Consider the following 18,263-nt stretch of genomic DNA (forward strand, 5'->3'; position numbering starts at 1 on the left):
CATCCACTGGCCAAAGCGGAGGTACATCTACCGGATGGAAGACGCCTGGGCCCCCAGTCAGTGTGGACGGCTGGACTGCAGCAAGAGGGAGAGAGAAGTTTTTGTTGTTTGGACCCTAGGATTGTGGGATCGTTTGTTACAGCACACAGTCCATTCTGATACGGGATCTTTTCAGGCTGTTGAGAGGAATAAATGAAAAAAATGGATGCAAAGTGCTTGAACTTAGTTCAGTTCGCTCAGACGACTTCGTGCTTTAACTAGTTAAGTGCTTATTATGTGAATTAACTGAATCGAGTTAACTCGGTTACGTAAACAAAGTGTGTGTTTGGTAAGCAAACATTGCCATCATCTTCTCCGCCTTGGCCACACCCGCCAGTGCCGTCTGGCACCAGCATGGGAAGGCTCCAAGATCAGCCTGCCCTCCTCCCAGCTGCTCTGGGGAGGCAGAGGAAGCAGAGACAGTCAGCAGATTCCGCCACCAGGGGCACCCCCAAGGTCCTTATTCATATGAAGGGCCATATCCTAAACCCAGGACACAGAAGGGGTCTTGTCGGGATCCCAGAGAGGGATCTTGCCCAAGGACCGAGGAGGCTTACCAGTGCGACGCCCAGGATCTGAGGGAAGGTGTACGAGGAGCAGCCGGCAGGCGTGAGGCGGATGGTGGCATACGGGGTCTGAAACCAGGCCTTCTCACTGGCCCACACGATGTCACAGAGGGGCAGGATGGAGGCACCGAGGCCCAGGGCAGGCCCGTTGATGGCGACCACGATAGGCTTCTTAAACTGGATAAAGGCCTTCACAAAGTCCCTGGGAGAAAAGAGGAGACCCTCTTTAGCAGGTGGCCAGGCTTGCTGAGACCTATTTGACACCCTTGAACCTACCGAGGCTGTGACAAGCTTCCCCAGTGCTGCCTGGCACCCTCCGGTCATCAGAGGGAAGAGGGTGCAGGCAAGCGTCTCATCCTCCTGGACACTGAGCCACTGAGCTGCAGTCACAGGCCTGGCACACTTGGTGGTTGGTGGCAGGTTTTCAGAAAGAAATTCATGGGCATGACCGCCTTTCCCAGTTTGTCCAGATGGTCCTAGGTCATGCCCGTTGTCCCAGTACTGCGCTCACTCCCTGGATATTGACAAACTGTAAATATCCTAAGGAAGCCAACCTGAACGTCAAGGTTCAGAACCAGAAAGACAACACAAAGGAGGTATATGTGAACACAAGGAGAGAAGGAAAGTTCTGATGGCACTGGCCGAGGGTGGAAAGGCTGAGTTGGGAAGTATGAATCCTCAATATTGGAGGTATTCCAACTTTGGCTGGATGATCACTTTGGGTGTAGAAAGAAAGAAACTCAAGCTTCAGATGGTGGTCACAGGTGAGGACTGATGATATTTAACATTTCTTTCAGTCCTACGATTGTCTGACTCTGAATGACCCAAAGGGATGCCAGACTCATCAAGGGCTGATGAGGATCCACACGTTAGGGTGGCTTCGACCAAAAGTGGGGAAGGACACTGGGCATGGAGACATGAGGCATCTGGGATCACGGCTCTGGGATCAGGAGACATTTTATCACCCTGCCCTTCTGCAGTGAGCAAAGTTCCTGTGTGCATCTGTACCTATTAAGCAGAGACACCTCTCTCTACTTCCTCTGCCCTAGAATGCCTTTCGCCCTTCCCCTAGCTGCTATATAAGATCTATAAAATGTTAATATTCATCTGGACATGGAGGAAAGATCCAAGTTGTCTAGTAAAGCCTGCATCCTTCCTTATTCCCAGGTAGAAGACGAGAAACTACCGAGACCTCACAAGAATAAAATCCACACTCCTGACCATGACCTTGGTCTGCTTCTGCTTACCGCTCCAGGCACATCTCATCTCCCTCGTGCCTGCTCATGATGCGTGAGTTGCACGGGCCTTCTGAGAGTTCTTGGGAAACACAGTCTCACAATTTGCAGTTATCCTCATCACTTGCTTGCTTACTTGTTTTTGGATTCTCCTCCCTCTCCAGCTCCTTACGGAAACCTACAGGTCTGCCTTGTGCACGGCTTGGTGCCCATACGTACCGGAGTTCACACTCAGCAAATGATTGCCGAACGAACAGAGGAGCAATCTCTGATAGAGACTGAAGATGGGAGACGTGCGGCAGGGACACACTAGCTGCTCACCAGACACGATTTCCCTTCCCTCCTCTTCCCGAGTCTGCTGCTGGAGCACATTTCCCCCTCCCTGGCAGGTGGCTGTGGCCAAGGAACGAAACGCTGGCCAACGGAATGTGAATGGAAGCCATACGCACACTTCCAGCCCATGCACGGAAACCTCCCGCCATGCGGTCTGCAAGCCCTCTCACCTTGACAGGCATGGCAGTCTTGGAAGGCACGTGCTGGGCCACAAGATGGAAGGGGTCTGTGCTCTTGAGTCACACTTGGAGGACAGCCATGGGCTGATAAGTAATATCTGTTTCAGGTTCCCATATATGAGAAGTAGATTTCTATCACAACTGAGCCATTACATACATTTGGGGTTCATTCATTACAGCAACTAATACTTCACTAATACAAATGGCTGGCTGATTTATCCTTTCTCAAGGATTAGCATTTCCCCCCAATCCTCACCAAGAGATGTGGGCACCACAGTGATAGCTTGGGGTTGGATTCAACTGTGAGAAGACTGTCTCACGACCTATACGTTGCCACATAAGTCTCACCCTTAATCCAGGCTGGAGGCGTCCCATCTCCTGACTCCTAAGCAGCGATGTGTGAGTCGAGGGGGGAGTTCTCTCAGCCACTGCCGGCCCCACTGCAGCTCACCCCCAAAAGGATGCTGCTGCATTCCGGCACCGTGGCCCTCGGATTCCTGGTTTTCTGGTGGCCCCCTTCCCAGCCTGACTTCCTGACTTCAAGGCTTTAGTCACTGGCCTTAACATGTGATTTCTACCAAATGTAATTTGGAGGCTGCACGGTACGTGGGGCTTCTTGGCAGGGTCCTTGGAACCACAGGGTCTGAGTGATTTGGGGCCAACGTTCCACATCTAAACCCCCTCATACACAATTTCAGGACCTTGCATCTTGGAGCCAGGAAGGAGTTCAGGAAGTGGTCGGGCCAAATCTTCCCTTCAGTGCAGGATTCCCTTCCGGGCATCCTGAGGACGCACCAGACCCCAGCTGCTGTGGAACACTTTGCGTAAAGAAGTTCTTCCCTATCAAGACGCCTCCCCACTGTGGACCTCTTGGAGGTCCAGTCTGCCCCAATATGCACAGGGCAGCCCTTCGGGACGACCGTACGGAACGCACACCGCACTGGGGCTCAGAACCCTTCCCTCTGCAGTCTCCAACCTGAGCCCTGTGCAGCGGCATGAAGTACCCCGAGGATGGCTAAGGGGACCGAGGGTGCCCAGCTCTGCCCCTGCACCCCCACTCTATCCTGTTCCTGTCCAAGCCACGCGGTGGGCTCCTGTCCTAGATATGAAAATGCAAATGCACAGACCACTCTCCCCATCCTCTTCCTCTCACTCAGAGGAGATCTCTATCACAAGGGCCCAGTGGACACAGAAGCCAGACAGCAAACAGGATATTGCGTTACAGACACTGCCGCTCAGATATCTGATCCTGACTCTGGCAGTGGGACTGTGGGGGTGGGGTTGGGGGGGGGGGGATGACATGCCGTCTTCTTTGGCTTCAAGTCCATCTGTTGGGATTGGGGTTATGCTGACCCCGGCCCCTGCCACTTCCTCCACTGAGCCTGAGCCCTGTGGCCTCTGCCTGTCTGGGTGCTGGGCTGCTGTGATGTGGCAGAAACAGCAGGAACTTTGGGGTCAGGTCTCTACTCTGCCCCTAACTAGTCATGAGATGTTGGGCAAGTCACTCACTCTCTGGAACCCCATTTTACTCCTTGTCAAATGGCAAAGCGAACGGTTTGTCCCCAGAGGGACAAACGTGTCCTGCCTGGCACACAGGAGCCCTCGGTCACTGCTGCTATTATTACAGTCAGTGCACCTGCCGGGGAGGGCGGGCGCTGCTCTCGCTCTACTCTCAGCGGTCGGAGATCCGCCCTCCAGGCCCAAAGGAGACTCTGAAGCCATAGTTTGAATGCGGGGATGTCCACATTCCACCCAGAGCAACTGGCATTTTCTGCGTGACCCGGTCACCCAGGCCCTTTAACCAGAGCCGAGGGGTGCAGCCCTCCCACTGCCAACGTTCAGAGCCAAGTCAGCCGGTACGGGACCTACGCGCACCAGACACACATGGTGACGGTCATCCCGGGGCCCCCACAGGGGTGCTCTCGAAGCCCACTCCACAGTCAGACCAGGCTCAGCTAGAACTCATGGCTGGACGTTCACAGAACTAGCGATGGAGATAATTCTTTACAGCTCTTGGAAGTACCAACTGGGTGCCAGGCCAGTGCAAGTTTTTCACACGGGTGATCTGCTTACTCTTAATCCCAGCAACCTGCCAGCAGGCCATCGCATCACCTGCGAGGAGTGCAGGTGAGGGCACCCTCTCTTTCAGGATGGGGCGGACAGCCTCGTTTGGGTCCTGGACAGAGGCCTGCACCGAATGAATCATCTGAGCCCTTCTCACATCTGCTAGTTCATTCAACAAACATCTGCAGAGTGAACACGGCGTCCTGGGTCACGTGTGCGCGTGTTTTCTCTAGGACACGATGAGGATGGGGCGGGAGCAGCGCTGGGGGGCGCCGAGGACCCGCGGCATGCCAGATCCTGGAGGTCGGCCCAGCCAACAGCACGCATGCCCCCAGAAAACTGCAAGGGACTGTCAGTGGGTTGTAAGGTTCTGGGGCCAAAATCTGTCCCAGCCATGCTAGATTTTGAAAAAAGTTCTTTCTCAAGAGACTTCTCAGATTGCAAATACGTTAATATGCCTGGAAAATCTGCAGGCACAGGGACAGGACTCGCGGCATGGCCTAAACTTAACCACAGTGCCCCTCACTCATGATGCTTTTCGGGAAATCCAGAACATTCTCTGGGAAACGCTTCCCTGCTCCACCGTGTCCCAGACTCTGGAGTGTGGCTGCTGGGGGGAGCACTCCAAAGTTGGTGGAGCTGGAGCCTTCCCTCAGGAATCCGGTGACAAAGAGCAGGACACAGTTGCTTTCCGACCCCATGGACATTCTTCTCTACAGGGCTGTCCTCTCTGCACCCCATCCACGCCCTTGAAGCTCCTCACCCACCCTTGTTCCTTCCATCACCTTCTCCCTCACCCTCTTCTAACAACCTTTTCTGTTACACAAAAAGAAGGATCTTGTTGTTTCTAGAACTTCCAGTGCTCTCAGTCAGTGGTGCAGAAACCCCTGGGTTAGGGTGGGGTGGGGGTTCTCCACCCCGGCTGCACAGGAGCACCACTGAGGGAAATTGAAAACCAAAGTTGAGCTGGCCGCACCCCACTTTCACTGATGTGGGATCTTCTGGGGTTGCTGGCGAGCCACTGGGTCGTAGAAAAGCTCCCTGCCATTCTCTGTGCTGTTGGGGCTGAGAAGCACTGGTCTAGGGGGCATCCTCCCCTCCCTTGCCCGGGGTCTCTGCCGGCTCAGAAATTAGGAACGTCCACTCCCTTCCAGCACTGGGAGGGACTCCCTCTGTCACCTCCCTTCCACTCTGCCAAGGAGAAACTCCCCTTCCTGATGAGATAGAAAATGTCTTAAATCTTACTGACTGCATTTCTTGAGAGGTGAGCGAATGCATTCTCCCAACTCTCCTCGAATTCGGGACTTCTGGGAATCCAGCTAATGCACCCACTGAAATTCGTAAGCCACATGGTAGCTACCACCAAGGCTTTCCTCAGGCCACAGAGATGGGAGCCCCGTCTCTGATGGTCCCGTAAATGAAGGAGGCTTACTGGGGCCCCTACCGTTCCCCTCACCATGTGACGAGGAAGCTGCTAAAAGGCACATCTGAGTCCAAGCAGAGAAAAAAACCACTGTGGACACGGCCAGGACTGTCTGCACCCACGATGCCTGGGAGCATCGTGCAACCAGGATGCTCTTTCCAATAACGTGTGCGGCCTTTCTGTGGTGTCTCTTTGGGCAAGAAATCGGCAACACGAAGCACACGGGTGTTTTGGAGCAGACTTCACCGGATGCTTCACCCTGAAGAAAGGACTCAGAACCTCACCAGTGACAGTGTCTGCACATCAGCTCATGGAGACTGTAGCCCCTGGCTATGGGCTCAGGAAAATTAGCCTCCATAGGACGCTGCCAGGCACGATGAGATTAGAGGCCCCAGAAAATCCCTCACATGTGGCCTCGGCCTCCATGACCCCACATAGACGGGTGCCCCTTTCCAAGACAGCAGGAGGCATTACTGCACCGTGACTCTGGTTTGAGCACGGCACAAGATGCAGCAAGAGTGAGCCCTTCCCGGGGTGGAGGATGAGTGACGGCCCTTGCTCCGAAGAACACTCACTTGCTTTTGATCAACCTATGAATAATGGGGAAATGACGAGCTTTCAGTGCTCCCGAAAGAGATACTGATTGTTGGGATCCGATGTCAACCCCAGGATCCTAACTTTTATCCCAAAAGCAACAAGAGAGGGAGAGGCACTCCCCACCCCACTGGGTCTGAAGATGCCCAGCTGCCCAGGGTAGCCCTCCATCCTCTCCCCAGGGCTGAGCCACATCAGCTCCAGGACACAGGAACACCCAGAAAATCCAAGATTTCACCATCAGGCAAAGGGCAGGAGTAGTATGGATTCACACATGGGCATTACCGGATGCTGTGCTTAATTAATATAAGGAAATAAAATCTCTTTTTGAGGGAAACGATAAGGTGGGATCTAATCTAGACAGCAGAGGCAACCCTAATTTGGGCAGAAAATACAGGATACCCAATTAAAATCTCAAGTTTGGATAAACAACAAAAAAAATCTTTAGTATAAGTATATCCCAAATATTGCATAGGATGTACTTATGATAAAAAAATTCTTTGTTGTTTGAAATTCAAATTTTGCTGAGCAGCCTGTATTTTTATGTGCTACATTTAGCAAAAGGAGGCAGGTCCCAAAGTGTCCAAACATGAGCAGAGCTCACCTGATGGCTTCTGCAATCCGGGTACTCTCCTTTCTCCTGTCACTGGACAACCGGCCAATTAGGTAGGAGTAATCTAGGCCGCTGCAGAATACGCTGCCCACTGCACTGAGAAGCAGCAGTTTGCTGTCGTCCGTGGCCGCGTTGCACAGCGCTCGCCGGACCTCCTTCATAATCTGCGGGCAGAGATGGATTTGTGGGGATGTTAAGTGTCTACCTATGAGCCAGGGGCCTTCAGACCTCAAGCCTGCCAGAGGCCTCACCCCTGAGGGCAGAGCCAAGTACATGTTCTCTTCCTGTGCAGGAAGTCTCCCCTGAATACAAGCCACATCCAGACTAAGCAAAGAAACACCAAAACCAGAGCTCCCCTGCAGCATCCCCGAAGCCGGCACAGAGTGCTAAGAAGGTGGCAGTGAGGTCACTGGCCACGGGCTGGGAAGCCTGGCTTGGAGCCGTGTAATCCCTGGTAAGTCTCTGCAAATCTTCTTCCAGCATTTACACGTTTGGCTCTTTTCAAAGGTGTGGGGAAAAAATTCCTATGAGCAGCCAGGTGAGGTATGTTAGCCTTCTCTAGGAGGCCAGGTTTAATTATACTCTTGCTTGTCTGTAATTCAACTAAGACTTCGGCTCGTAGGTGGCACGTGGGAAGAGGGCTGTGGCATCAGAACTCATAAAATGTTCAAGGTGCCAAGGAAAACAACCGTCAAACACAAATTCTGTATCCAGCTAAACTATCATTCAAAAGCAAGGGTAAAAATGAGGCGTTTTTCAGCAAAAGAATGTTTACCACTCTTAGACCCTCACTGGGAGAATTTAAAAAGGATGCACTTCAGAAAGAAGAAAACTATATTCAGAAAGAAAAGACTGACATGCAAGGAATAATAACAGCCAGCAAAGAAACATGGTGAATGTGTTGATAAATCAATATAAGAATGACTATAAAATCATCATACTGATATTGACCAACTGAGGGTGAGGGTTTGCACAAGGGTAGAACTGGAGTCCAGGCGCTAATATTGTGTCTGATGAGAGAGGAATGACAACCACATGCCAAGGTTCTATGTCTGGGAGTGGTGGAGAGGCGATGATCACATTTAGGCTTCACTATGTGTTTGTACCTTAAGGATAACTTCTTAAAAGTACATGGATTACAATGAATGGGGAGGGGGGTAAAATAAAGAAAGCTCAATCACTCAATCCAACAGAAGTTAGGGAAGGAGGGAAAAATCAGTGCAGAAAAGGCATGGTAAGAGAAAACAAGGCATGCACTTGCCTGGGTGGAGCTGAGAGTCCAACTGGGGAGACAATAAGTGAACAGGCTTTTAAAGGATCATTGTTAATTTTTCATTAGGCATCATCATAGGGTACAATGGGAAAATATTGTGAGAGCCAGTTTTTTTTTTTAATTAGACTTTTTAAAGAACCCACTTATTAAGCCCTTGGAAGTGCCAGGGACTACATCGAGTAATTTCCATATATTTTACTCCAAACGATAATCCCATAGAGGAGGGAATGGGATGCTGATCTTGCAGGGAGAGCGAGGAAAACTCAGAGAAGTGACATAAGTCACCCGAGGTCAGAAGCAAGAGGCAGAACCACGGTGAAAATCTCACCCCCAACCCCTTCTCTTTCTACTACTCCATACTGTAGGATGATTTCAGTAAATGGGTGAATTTTCACGGACAAAAGTAGGGCTGGATGTCAATCTAAATAGAGAATCTCCCAGCTGGTGCTCTGTGAGGGTGGGAGAGTCATTCTCCATTCTAACTGGGTTTAAGCCACAGATTTCCTTTGAACATAAAAAAAAGGGAATGGGCCACTATCTTGTGGGTCCTTTAAACCATCTGCCTCCAGAAATAGACATGCTCTGAGCAATCCATGAACTCTATTTCTCTGAGAGGCAAATAAAAGAAAACCCTGCTGTAAAGATGCGAACTGGCATGCTACACATGACTCAAGAGAGTGGCCTCTCTCACCGAGGCCACATTTACTAGTCAATTAGTAAAGACAAAATCAAGCAAAACGGCCACCTCCTTTGTGAATTAAGCGCCAAGTCGATCTGTGCTTCGTTCATCTGAGAAAAGTACAAACTATATGTTGTAATTTCAAGAATGCTATGTCTGGTTAGTATAGCTTTCCTTTTTCTTTCTCATGTTGATAATCCAATTTGGAGAGATGGCTGGAGGTTCTACCTCCTTGAAGGACCCCAAATTGTACAACGCAACCGGTTTGCTTAAAGTGAAACATTCCAAAATGATTACTTCCTTTGCCTTCCCAAACAGGATACTCGGCACACACATAACTGCCTCTTGATGGTCCCTTGCTAGCCTGTAACAGAGCAGTCCCCTCAGAGGCTCCCAGGGAATGCATCTGTAACAAACGGTCCAAGACTGCTACGCATTTTGAAGCCCCAAATACGATCTTGAGATTGACTGCCCTCATTAGCTGCCACTTGCTCCAGATGTATCTGCTGGAGAAAGCACAATCCCCACTGCTACCCCACCTTCTGATCTGCCATGCCTTGGAGCAGATAACCAAATTCATCCCAAGGGAGTCAAGGGCACCGGGGTGGCTCAGTCGGTTAAGCGTCTGACTCTTGATTTCAGCTCAGGCCATGACCTTGCAGTTTGTGGGTTTGAGCCCCACGCTGGGCTCTGCATTGACAGCATGGAGCCTGCTTGGGATTTTCTCTTTCCCTCTGTCTCTGCCCCTCCCATGTGCTTTCTCTGTCTCAAAATAAATACATAAACTTAAAAAAAAAAAAGTGGGTCAAAAGGGGGGAGAAGACCAGAGTCCCCCTCTCTACTTCATCTCTACTTGCTGAAAGCAGTCACCCAGGGCCCATCTCAGCTGTGACCACCTTCATGAATGCTTTCCCACATATCCCTGACTAAATGCAAACTTTCCCTTCTCCTGACACCCCAAGTGTCTTAAATCCCCCCTAAGACACTTGTGACAAGCCCTCTTGTAGGATGTGAGCATCTTGGCCTCACCCTACCTCCTGCTTGATTTAAATCCCCGATAGGTGGCCCCGAAGATGGCCTTCAAGGATCCCCTCCACGGTAGTCACATGCTTGTGGCATTCCCTCCCCTTGAGGGTAGACTAGACCCGGTGACTCACGTCCAACTGTGAAATATAGCAAGAGTGATGGGATGTCCCTTTCAAGAGGAGACTGGGATACGAAAGGGCACAGCTTGTCTTGGCTATCCTGTTTTTCTCTCTCTCCTCTTGGAGCTCTTAATCTGGGGAAGCAAGGTGTCATGTCACGAGTTGCCATAGGGAGAGGCAAATCCATAGCCCATAGGAAGTAACCACATAACAGGGAACTGATGTCTCTGGACAGTGACGACCTCAGACCTGCCATCAGCACTTGGGTGAGCTTACAAGTGGATCCGCCTCCACTGAGCCTTCAGCTGAGACCGCAGCCCCAGACAACATACCTTGACTGCAGGCTTTGACAGACCCTGGGCCAGAGGCATCCAGCTAAGCCACACCAGGATTCCTGACACACAGAAACTGTGAGATAATATTCGTTGTTTTAAGATGCTAAGTTTAGGGGGGCGCCTGGGTGGCGCAGTCGGTTGAGCGTCCGACTTCAGCCAGGTCACGATCTCGCGGTCCGTGAGTTCGAGCCCCGCGTCGGGCTCTGGGCTGATGGCTCAGAGCCTGGAGCCTGTTTCTGATTCTGTATCTCCCTCTCTCTCTGCCCCTCCCCCGTTCATGCTCTGTCTCTCTCTGTCCCAAAAAAAATAAATAAACGTTGAAAAAAAAAAAAAAGATGCTAAGTTTAGGGCAAATTGTTATGCAGTGACAGATAACTAATATAATTCCTTAAAAGCTAAAACAGTCTTCTACTCATCTGTATAACCCTTGTAACACCTAGTCCAGAACCCTGCTTATAAACAAAACCTAGTTAGTATTTACTGAATCGAATGAGTAGCACAGTATTTACCTCCTCAAGAAGTTTGCAGTGTAATGGGGGAACCAGACATTTAACAACCTACCACACAAATACATGTTCACTAACAACCGTAACGAGTTCCAGAGGGGAGGGGTGCATAGTGAGAGAAGGATATAACCTGGGCAGGGAGCTGGGTGGGGAGGGTTGGGGGTGGGGGGTCACTCCTGCAGATGTGGAGGCTGAGCTGAGACCTGAACAAAGTGTAAGGCCACTAGGCAAGGAGAAAGGGAAGGAGGCACAGGTATGTGCAAAGGCCCTGGTACAGGTGTGAACATGAAGCAAGCCAGGCTGATTGGAGTGCAGGAGGAGGGAAGGAGGCTGTGTGGTGCAAGGCGAGGAGGGTCGCAGAGCTGGGCATGGCGGAACACAGCGGCCTCACCAGGCCGCGTGAATCGTTCTGATTCTTAATCAGTGCAACTGGAAATCACAGATGCATCTGAAATGCAGGAGCACACGTGTACACATGCATGTGCACGTGCGTGTGTAGAAGGCGTGCCTTGATCAGATTTGCATTCACGGCAGATCACTCTGCCTGCCGTGCGGAGAACCGATTGCAGGGGAGGAAATATGAAAGAGCACACCTGTTAGCAGGTTACTGCAACCGTCCAGAACATATTGGTCAGGATGGAAACAGGGAGAAAAAAGCATGTTAGCGGGCCGTTCAAGGATTAAAGCTAATAGGCCTTGGGGGCAGTATGGACGTGGTGGGTGTGATCTAGGGGTGTGAGGTGTGATTCCCGCGTGTCCACTGTGCCCCCGGGGATGGTGGTGGTGCGGCTCTCTGAGTCTGGGAGAACTGCAGAAAACCGGGAGCTGAGCGAAGGCTTGGGGTCGTCTCCCAAAGGGGGAGCAGATGAGCTTTTAATCACCAACGCTTTGGGCAATCTATTTTGCTGGCTCTTTCCTGAAGGGGCATTTTCATTATCTTCCTGGTTCTTTGCAATATTACAGACAGGAGAAATATTACAACATACCCTCTAGCCTCAGAATCTAGTTAACACACCCAGTAATGTACGAATTTCTGCCCATGAGGCCAATCCGACCAACGTCCCACGTACAACCAGAAAAAGAAATTCAATCATGACATGCAGGGTGGCCTCACCCCAGCTGCTCCATGAATAAGTAAGGCTGGTCTGCTGGAGACCATTAAATCACCTCTGTTTCATTTTAACAATGATGGGAACATTTATTGAACGCTTCCCGGGTGCCAGGCATTCTGTGAGCCTCTTTGCAGACATGATCTCTAATCCCACAAGCAAGATACAGTAGAACTTCTACAAATGAGGAAGCTCCAGAGAGGCAAGGTAACTTCCCAAGGTGAGATGGTGGAGGCAGGATGCAAGCCTAGTCTACTAGCCTCCGAAATCTATATTGCTCTAACACCGCCTATTCGTTTCACTGGGATCTTTCTTTCAGGACTACTTTACCCAGCTGGCCAGCTTATCTGTAGAGTCAATCCACTTTGGTTGTTGAGACAGCTGAAAATGCCAGATCAATATTTTTTTCCACTTTCCTCCTGTTCTGTTACTGACAGACACCAATTAGGAATGGAACCCCTAATTAACCAAGCCCGCGTCCCAGGAACGGAGAACCTGTGCACCTGACATCAGCTGGATGCCACATGTCGTCCGTGGTGAGTAGGCGATGGTTAACACACAAAGCTGCTCCAAAGAGACAGAATGAACTGGGAGACTTCACATGTATTCGACTTGCGGAAGGAAAACGCTGTGCCTTTTAAAAGCATGCTTTTAAAATGTAGTGAAGTAGAAAAAAATCCAAGAAGAATTGGTCTCATGTGAATATTTCATGATGAGCTTAAAATAACAAGGTTTCCATGTGTATAAATATGGGAAGGGCAGCCTTCAGGGTAAACGACAGAGGTCTATACAGCAGAGAACCCTCAGGTGGTTCCTGAACGTGCAAGAGAGAGACCCCAAAACACACCCCTGCGATTAAGCCTCTGTGTCTTTGCTGCTCCTACGGAAATCAGAGGGGGGAGGATATTGCAGGACAGGGAAAGGGGGGTGTGGGCTTCGCCGTCTTCCGCAGGCCAGGCACTGGTCTGAGTGTAAGAAACAATACGGTGGCCGCAAGTAGCAAGGGTCCTGCTCCCTGAAGGTTACATTCCATTAAGCTGCATGATCCTAAGCCTGTCAAGGTCTCTAAACCTGCATCATCTTGTCTGTAAGGGGTGGGTGGTAACAACCCTACATCGGAAAGCTCCTGGATGAGGAAATGAGATAAAGAGTAAACACAAAGCATGAAGAGCCACGGGTAGCTGGTACTGTCACTGTTTGTGTGGTTTACCACTCTGCCACCCTGTCCCAGGTCGGTCTAGTTGGAGAGGGCTGCTTGGATTCATCTTTTCCCACATTTGCACCATCAAGAATCTCTTTAAAAATATCCATCTTATTTCTTCATTGTTCCCCCCAAGTACCCACAGACAACATCTTAAATGGTGTTGTCTATGTAAGAGCATTAAGTATGCACTGTTTCCCCATTCTGTTCACCTAAAATATAAGCCTCATTAGCATTAAGAAGGTAAGGTGGAAAAAAAGCAGGTAAAATGGACTTGATCAAAATTTTAAACATTGCACATCCCAGGACACCATCAAGAAAGAAACAAGACAACTCAGAGGATGAGAGCATCTTTTCAAACCCTACATCTGATAAAGGAGGCTTAAAACTCAATAATTAAAAACAGTTTTAAGAATAGGCAAAGGATGTGAAGAGACATTTCTCCAAAGAAGACAAGTAGCCAATAAGCACACGAAAAGATGCCCACCATCGTTAGTCATCAGGAAAATGCAAATCAAAACCACGGTGACACTACCCGACACCCACTCGAATGGCTATAATAAAAAGGACAGATGATAACAAGTGTTGACGAGGAAGCAGAGAAATCAGAGCCCTCGCACACGGCCAGTGGGAATGTAAAATGGCACAGCCTCTGTGAGAAACAGTCTGGCAGTTCCTCAGAAAGTTACATCCAGAGTCACCACACGACCCAGTGGTCCCGCGACGAGGAGTATCTCCAAAAGCACTGAAAACATGTTCACACACAAAAAAGACCCATGTACGAGTGTTCGTGGCAACAGGAGTCACAATGTAGTAGCCAAAAGTGGAACCGACACAAATGTCCATCACGGAATGACTAAGGGACAAAATGTGGCACACCCATACCATGGCAAAGCCATGACGTACTGACACGCGCTACAGCACGGATGAGACTTCACGCTCAGTGGAAGAAGCTAATCACAGAAGACCACACGCCAAACGATTCCATTTATGTAAAATGTCCGGAATTGGCAAAACCGTAGCAACAGAAAGGAGATTTGCGGTCACCAGGGACATGGCGAGGGAGAATGGGGAGGGGATGCTGGCGGACGGAGGGTTTCCTCTGGGGGTGTCGGGAATGCTCTGGAACCAGATCGTGGTGATGGTTGCATGACCTTGTGAACAGACTGAAAAAAAACACGTGCATTTTAAAAGGGTGAAATTTATGGCACGTGGATTATATCTCAATTGAAAAAAAAAAAAAAAAAACCAGCAAGAGAGCCGAGTGAACATAATTCCGTCCAAAGCAAAAAAAAAAAAAATTTGACGTGCCACAAAGCCCAAGATATGGTATTTGGATTCTGGGGCTGCCCTATGACTGTGTGACCCTGACTCATTTTCTGAATCTGTTTGCTGAGATCTTCGTCTATAAAATGGGATAGGATCACTACCTGGACATAAAGATCAAATGGGTAACGTAGGTGAAGTGATGAGCGCATTGTGCCCCACAGTCAAGTTTGTGTGTGGGACACAAGAGGAAGCCAGAGCCCCGTTCTGAACAAGAAGCCCTCTCCAGCCTGACCCTCCCCTCTGGTCCCCTGTCTCTCACCTCAGGGGTCAGCGCGTTGTTGTCCGAGGTCTGGCTGGACAGCAGGATGTGTGTGAACCCCTCTTCCTTCCGCACGACAATGTCCCGAAACCTACAGTTGCTTTCGTTCTGGCGGACGCTGTACCTGAGCCTCTTGTCAAAGACATAGTCCTTCTCTGCTTCCAGCTTCCTCTTCACGGGGCTGTGCAAGTTTAATCCCCCGTTGGTCAGAGCAGAGCCTTCCAAAATCAGACAAAAAAAGTGAGAAACCAACATAGGAGCAATCACACCAGAGCGTGATCACAGAACGTTCAGATTCTCACAGAAAGGGTTGGATGTGGCTGGGACCCCCCCACTCACCCTCCTCTGTTCTTGGGTGGAGAATGGCCCAGGGCTTAACTGCCACAGCTCCAAGTTTGAACTAAGAGAGAGAGCTCTGTGGAGGGCCTGATATGATCTTTGACAGCCTGTGAGCCTCAGCTTCTGTTCCGAGGCCTTTGGCAACAAGGAACCCCCTACTTTGAAATCTGATGGCTGAAAAACAAAACAAACAAACCAAAAAAAAAAAAAAAAAAAACCCTGCAGTTTTATTCATAATTACCAAACACTGGAAGCAACCAATCTGTCTTTTAACTAGGTGAATGGATAAACAAAACGGCACGTTTGTATAAGGGAATATTACTCAGCAATGAAAAGAAAATTAGTTACCAAGCCATGAAAATACACAAATGAATCTTAAACACAGAATGCCAAGTGCAAAAGGCCAGTGACAAGGGTTGTGCATTGCATGATTCCAATTACATGACATTCTAGAAAAGGCAAAAGGAGAGTATCAGGCAAGAGATGTGTGGTTACCAGGATCAGGTGGAATCAGAGCAGGTGGAACAATGAAACACAGGGGATTTCTGAGGGTGGGGAAGCTATTCTCTAGGATACCCTGATGGTGAATGCGGGACATTAAGCATCTGTCAAAACCCAAAGAACTTTGCAGCACAGACAGTTAGGCTTAAAGTATGCATTTAAAATAAATACATTTACGAGACCGGTGGGATCCAAGGAGGGAATACAGAAATGTGATCAAAGAATCTGACTGTATGACAAATGCACGAAAGAAACAACCTCGGGGCGCCTGGGTGGCTCAGTTGGTTGGGCATCCGACTTTGGCTCAGGTCATGATCTCACGGTCCGTGGGTTCAAGCCCTGCATCGGGCTCTGTGCTGACAACTCAGAGCCTGGAGCCTACTTCGGATTCTGTGCCTCCCTCTCTCTCTATGGTCCTCCCCCACTCATGCTCTGTCTCTGTCTCTCTCTGTGTCTTTCCCTCTCAAAACTAAACATTAAAAAAAAAGAAAGAAAAGAAACAATCTCACTGAAGGGGGCAGGAGTGCCTCAGCACCTCAGAAACTCTAGGAATGACTGGAGTCTGTAAAAACTAAAGGCAAAACAGCCTGCTAGAGAAATGCTGTACTGTAGTTGGCAAAGCCGATTCCTAAGGAGGTGGGGGAGTGTTCAGAATTCTGATACTGTTACCCTGGCATGCTCGAACTGGACAATTCAGTAAATGGATGGCAGATGGTAGGATCCACACTTCCGACCGCCTGGAGTATAAGGTTATAGATAGGTGAGGGGCGGGGTCTAGAACGATCCATGGGATGGTGGATTCAGAGTGGAAGGCATCACGCGTAGCTCAATACTGGTATAGACAGTTACATTGATAGTTACAGGTATGTGTGCGTACAAAGGGTAGTAGACATGCGTGTATGTCCTTGCTCTGTCAGCGGAGAGGGCCCAGAACCAGTGACGTCCCAACAGCAGTGGGCCCACCTAGGGCCCAGATGGTGGTCTCTGATGCAATTCTCAACAAAAGGAACCAGGACTCCCTGGAGAAATGGCTGACTCCAGGCCCGGGGCAGGAAACACATGAGATAAGCTTGTAGTGGCTGAAAAGGAATGAAGTAGCAAAAAATAAAATAAAAAATAAAAAAATAACCTCCCCAACGATGAGGCATGTGGGGAGCCGATCCAAAGAGCTCCCAACGGCCAAAGATGCACCAACTTGAGTCACACAACAAAGGAGTATTTGCATTCTAACTGGAAGTACAAAATCAATATCCAGGAGTCCATAATGTCGTTAGTCAATCGTTAAATTAATAAAAAATGGGAGAGAAGAGGCGAGTCTCCCAGGCACAAGAATTCCCAACAGTTTCCGGAGACTCTCTGCCCACAGGGAGGTGGAGCCTGAGTGCCCACTCTATAGGCGCGGGTTGTGCCCCGTGACTTCCCTCCACACGGCACAGTGTGGAAAGTCTGGGGTCGGGAGCAGCAGCTGGACAGTGGGGACACCTGACTGGGGCAGATGGAGACGTGCAAGCGTCCCCCACCACCAGGTGACAGAGACCAACATCAACCGCGATGAGTTAACGGCGACGGCGTGTGCCCTCACGACGTGTGCGGTCTTCCTCCCCCAAACCCACAACTCCGGTCTAGGCAGGAGTAAAAGGTCACACAAATCCAGATTGAGGGGCACTGAACAGAATACTTAATCAGTATGCTTCAAAACTGTCAAGGTCATCAAAAACCAGGAATGTCGGAGAAACTGTCACAGCCCAGAGGAACCTAAGGAAACACGACAATCCCAAGAAGGGTTTCTGGAACAGATGTTAACCGACAACTGCGGAAAGCCGAATAAAGCATGGACTTCGGTTGCTAACAATGCACTGTTACTGGTTCGTCGCTGTAGCAAATGCGTCACTAATGTAAGACGTTGGGAGGAAGCAGAGTGTGGTGTGTAGACGAACTCTCTGTATTATCGCCCCAATATCTCTGTAAATCTAAAGCGGTTTTAAAAGTTTTCCTTTATTTTAAAATTAAGTTAGTAACAAAAAATTTATAAAACCCCACAAAACAGTTCTCAGGCAATTCTGACAGGCCGGCAGGTTTGAGAACCCGGGCCAGGGGCTCTTATGCTTCAACATACATCAGGAGCACCTGAAGAACTGTTAAAAATCCACCTGCTGGGCCCATCCCAAACTGCCACCACTGCTTCAACATCCAGGCTTTGAAAACCAGGGTCCAGACAACCCAGGGGGTCGTCCATCACCAGGCGCCTCCCTGATGTCGAGTGAGCCCCATGCTTGAACGCTGGCGAAGGTCTGAAAATCGTGTGGAGTGTCACCATTTCTGCCCGGGGTGGTGGGTGACTGACCCACGTAGGATGGGCTGCAGTGGTGTAGGAGGAGGGGCACAAGGAGACACACAGAGGGACTTACTACGTGTGGACCATTGTTGGAACCTTTTTTGGCAGGGATGCTGGAACGCGCCCGGAAGCTGGCCCCCACCCTCAGAAGACGACTGCATGGACAGAGCGAACATGCCTTTTGCTGACCCTCCAAGAGCAGGTTA

At 49.8% G+C, this 18,263-nt stretch overlaps 1 protein-coding gene across 1 annotated transcript in view; it reads right to left on the bottom strand.

The window, feature by feature from the left end:
• The window catches only part of CDYL2 (chromodomain Y like 2), a 169,952-nt gene that overhangs the window by 12,786 nt on the left and 138,903 nt on the right, over window positions 1-18,263 (bottom strand). Inside the window, exons 3-5 of the mRNA XM_045439822.1 lie at window positions 14,883-15,100; window positions 7,038-7,210; window positions 597-807 (exon numbers count right to left, since the gene is read on the bottom strand). Of these exons, the coding sequence (XP_045295778.1) occupies window positions 597-807; window positions 7,038-7,210; window positions 14,883-15,100 (602 nt within the window). The remainder of the gene's footprint in view (window positions 1-596; window positions 808-7,037; window positions 7,211-14,882; window positions 15,101-18,263) is intronic.

This window comes from Leopardus geoffroyi, chromosome E2, assembly GCF_018350155.1.
Source record: "Leopardus geoffroyi isolate Oge1 chromosome E2, O.geoffroyi_Oge1_pat1.0, whole genome shotgun sequence".
Lineage (NCBI taxonomy): Eukaryota > Metazoa > Chordata > Mammalia > Carnivora > Felidae > Leopardus > Leopardus geoffroyi.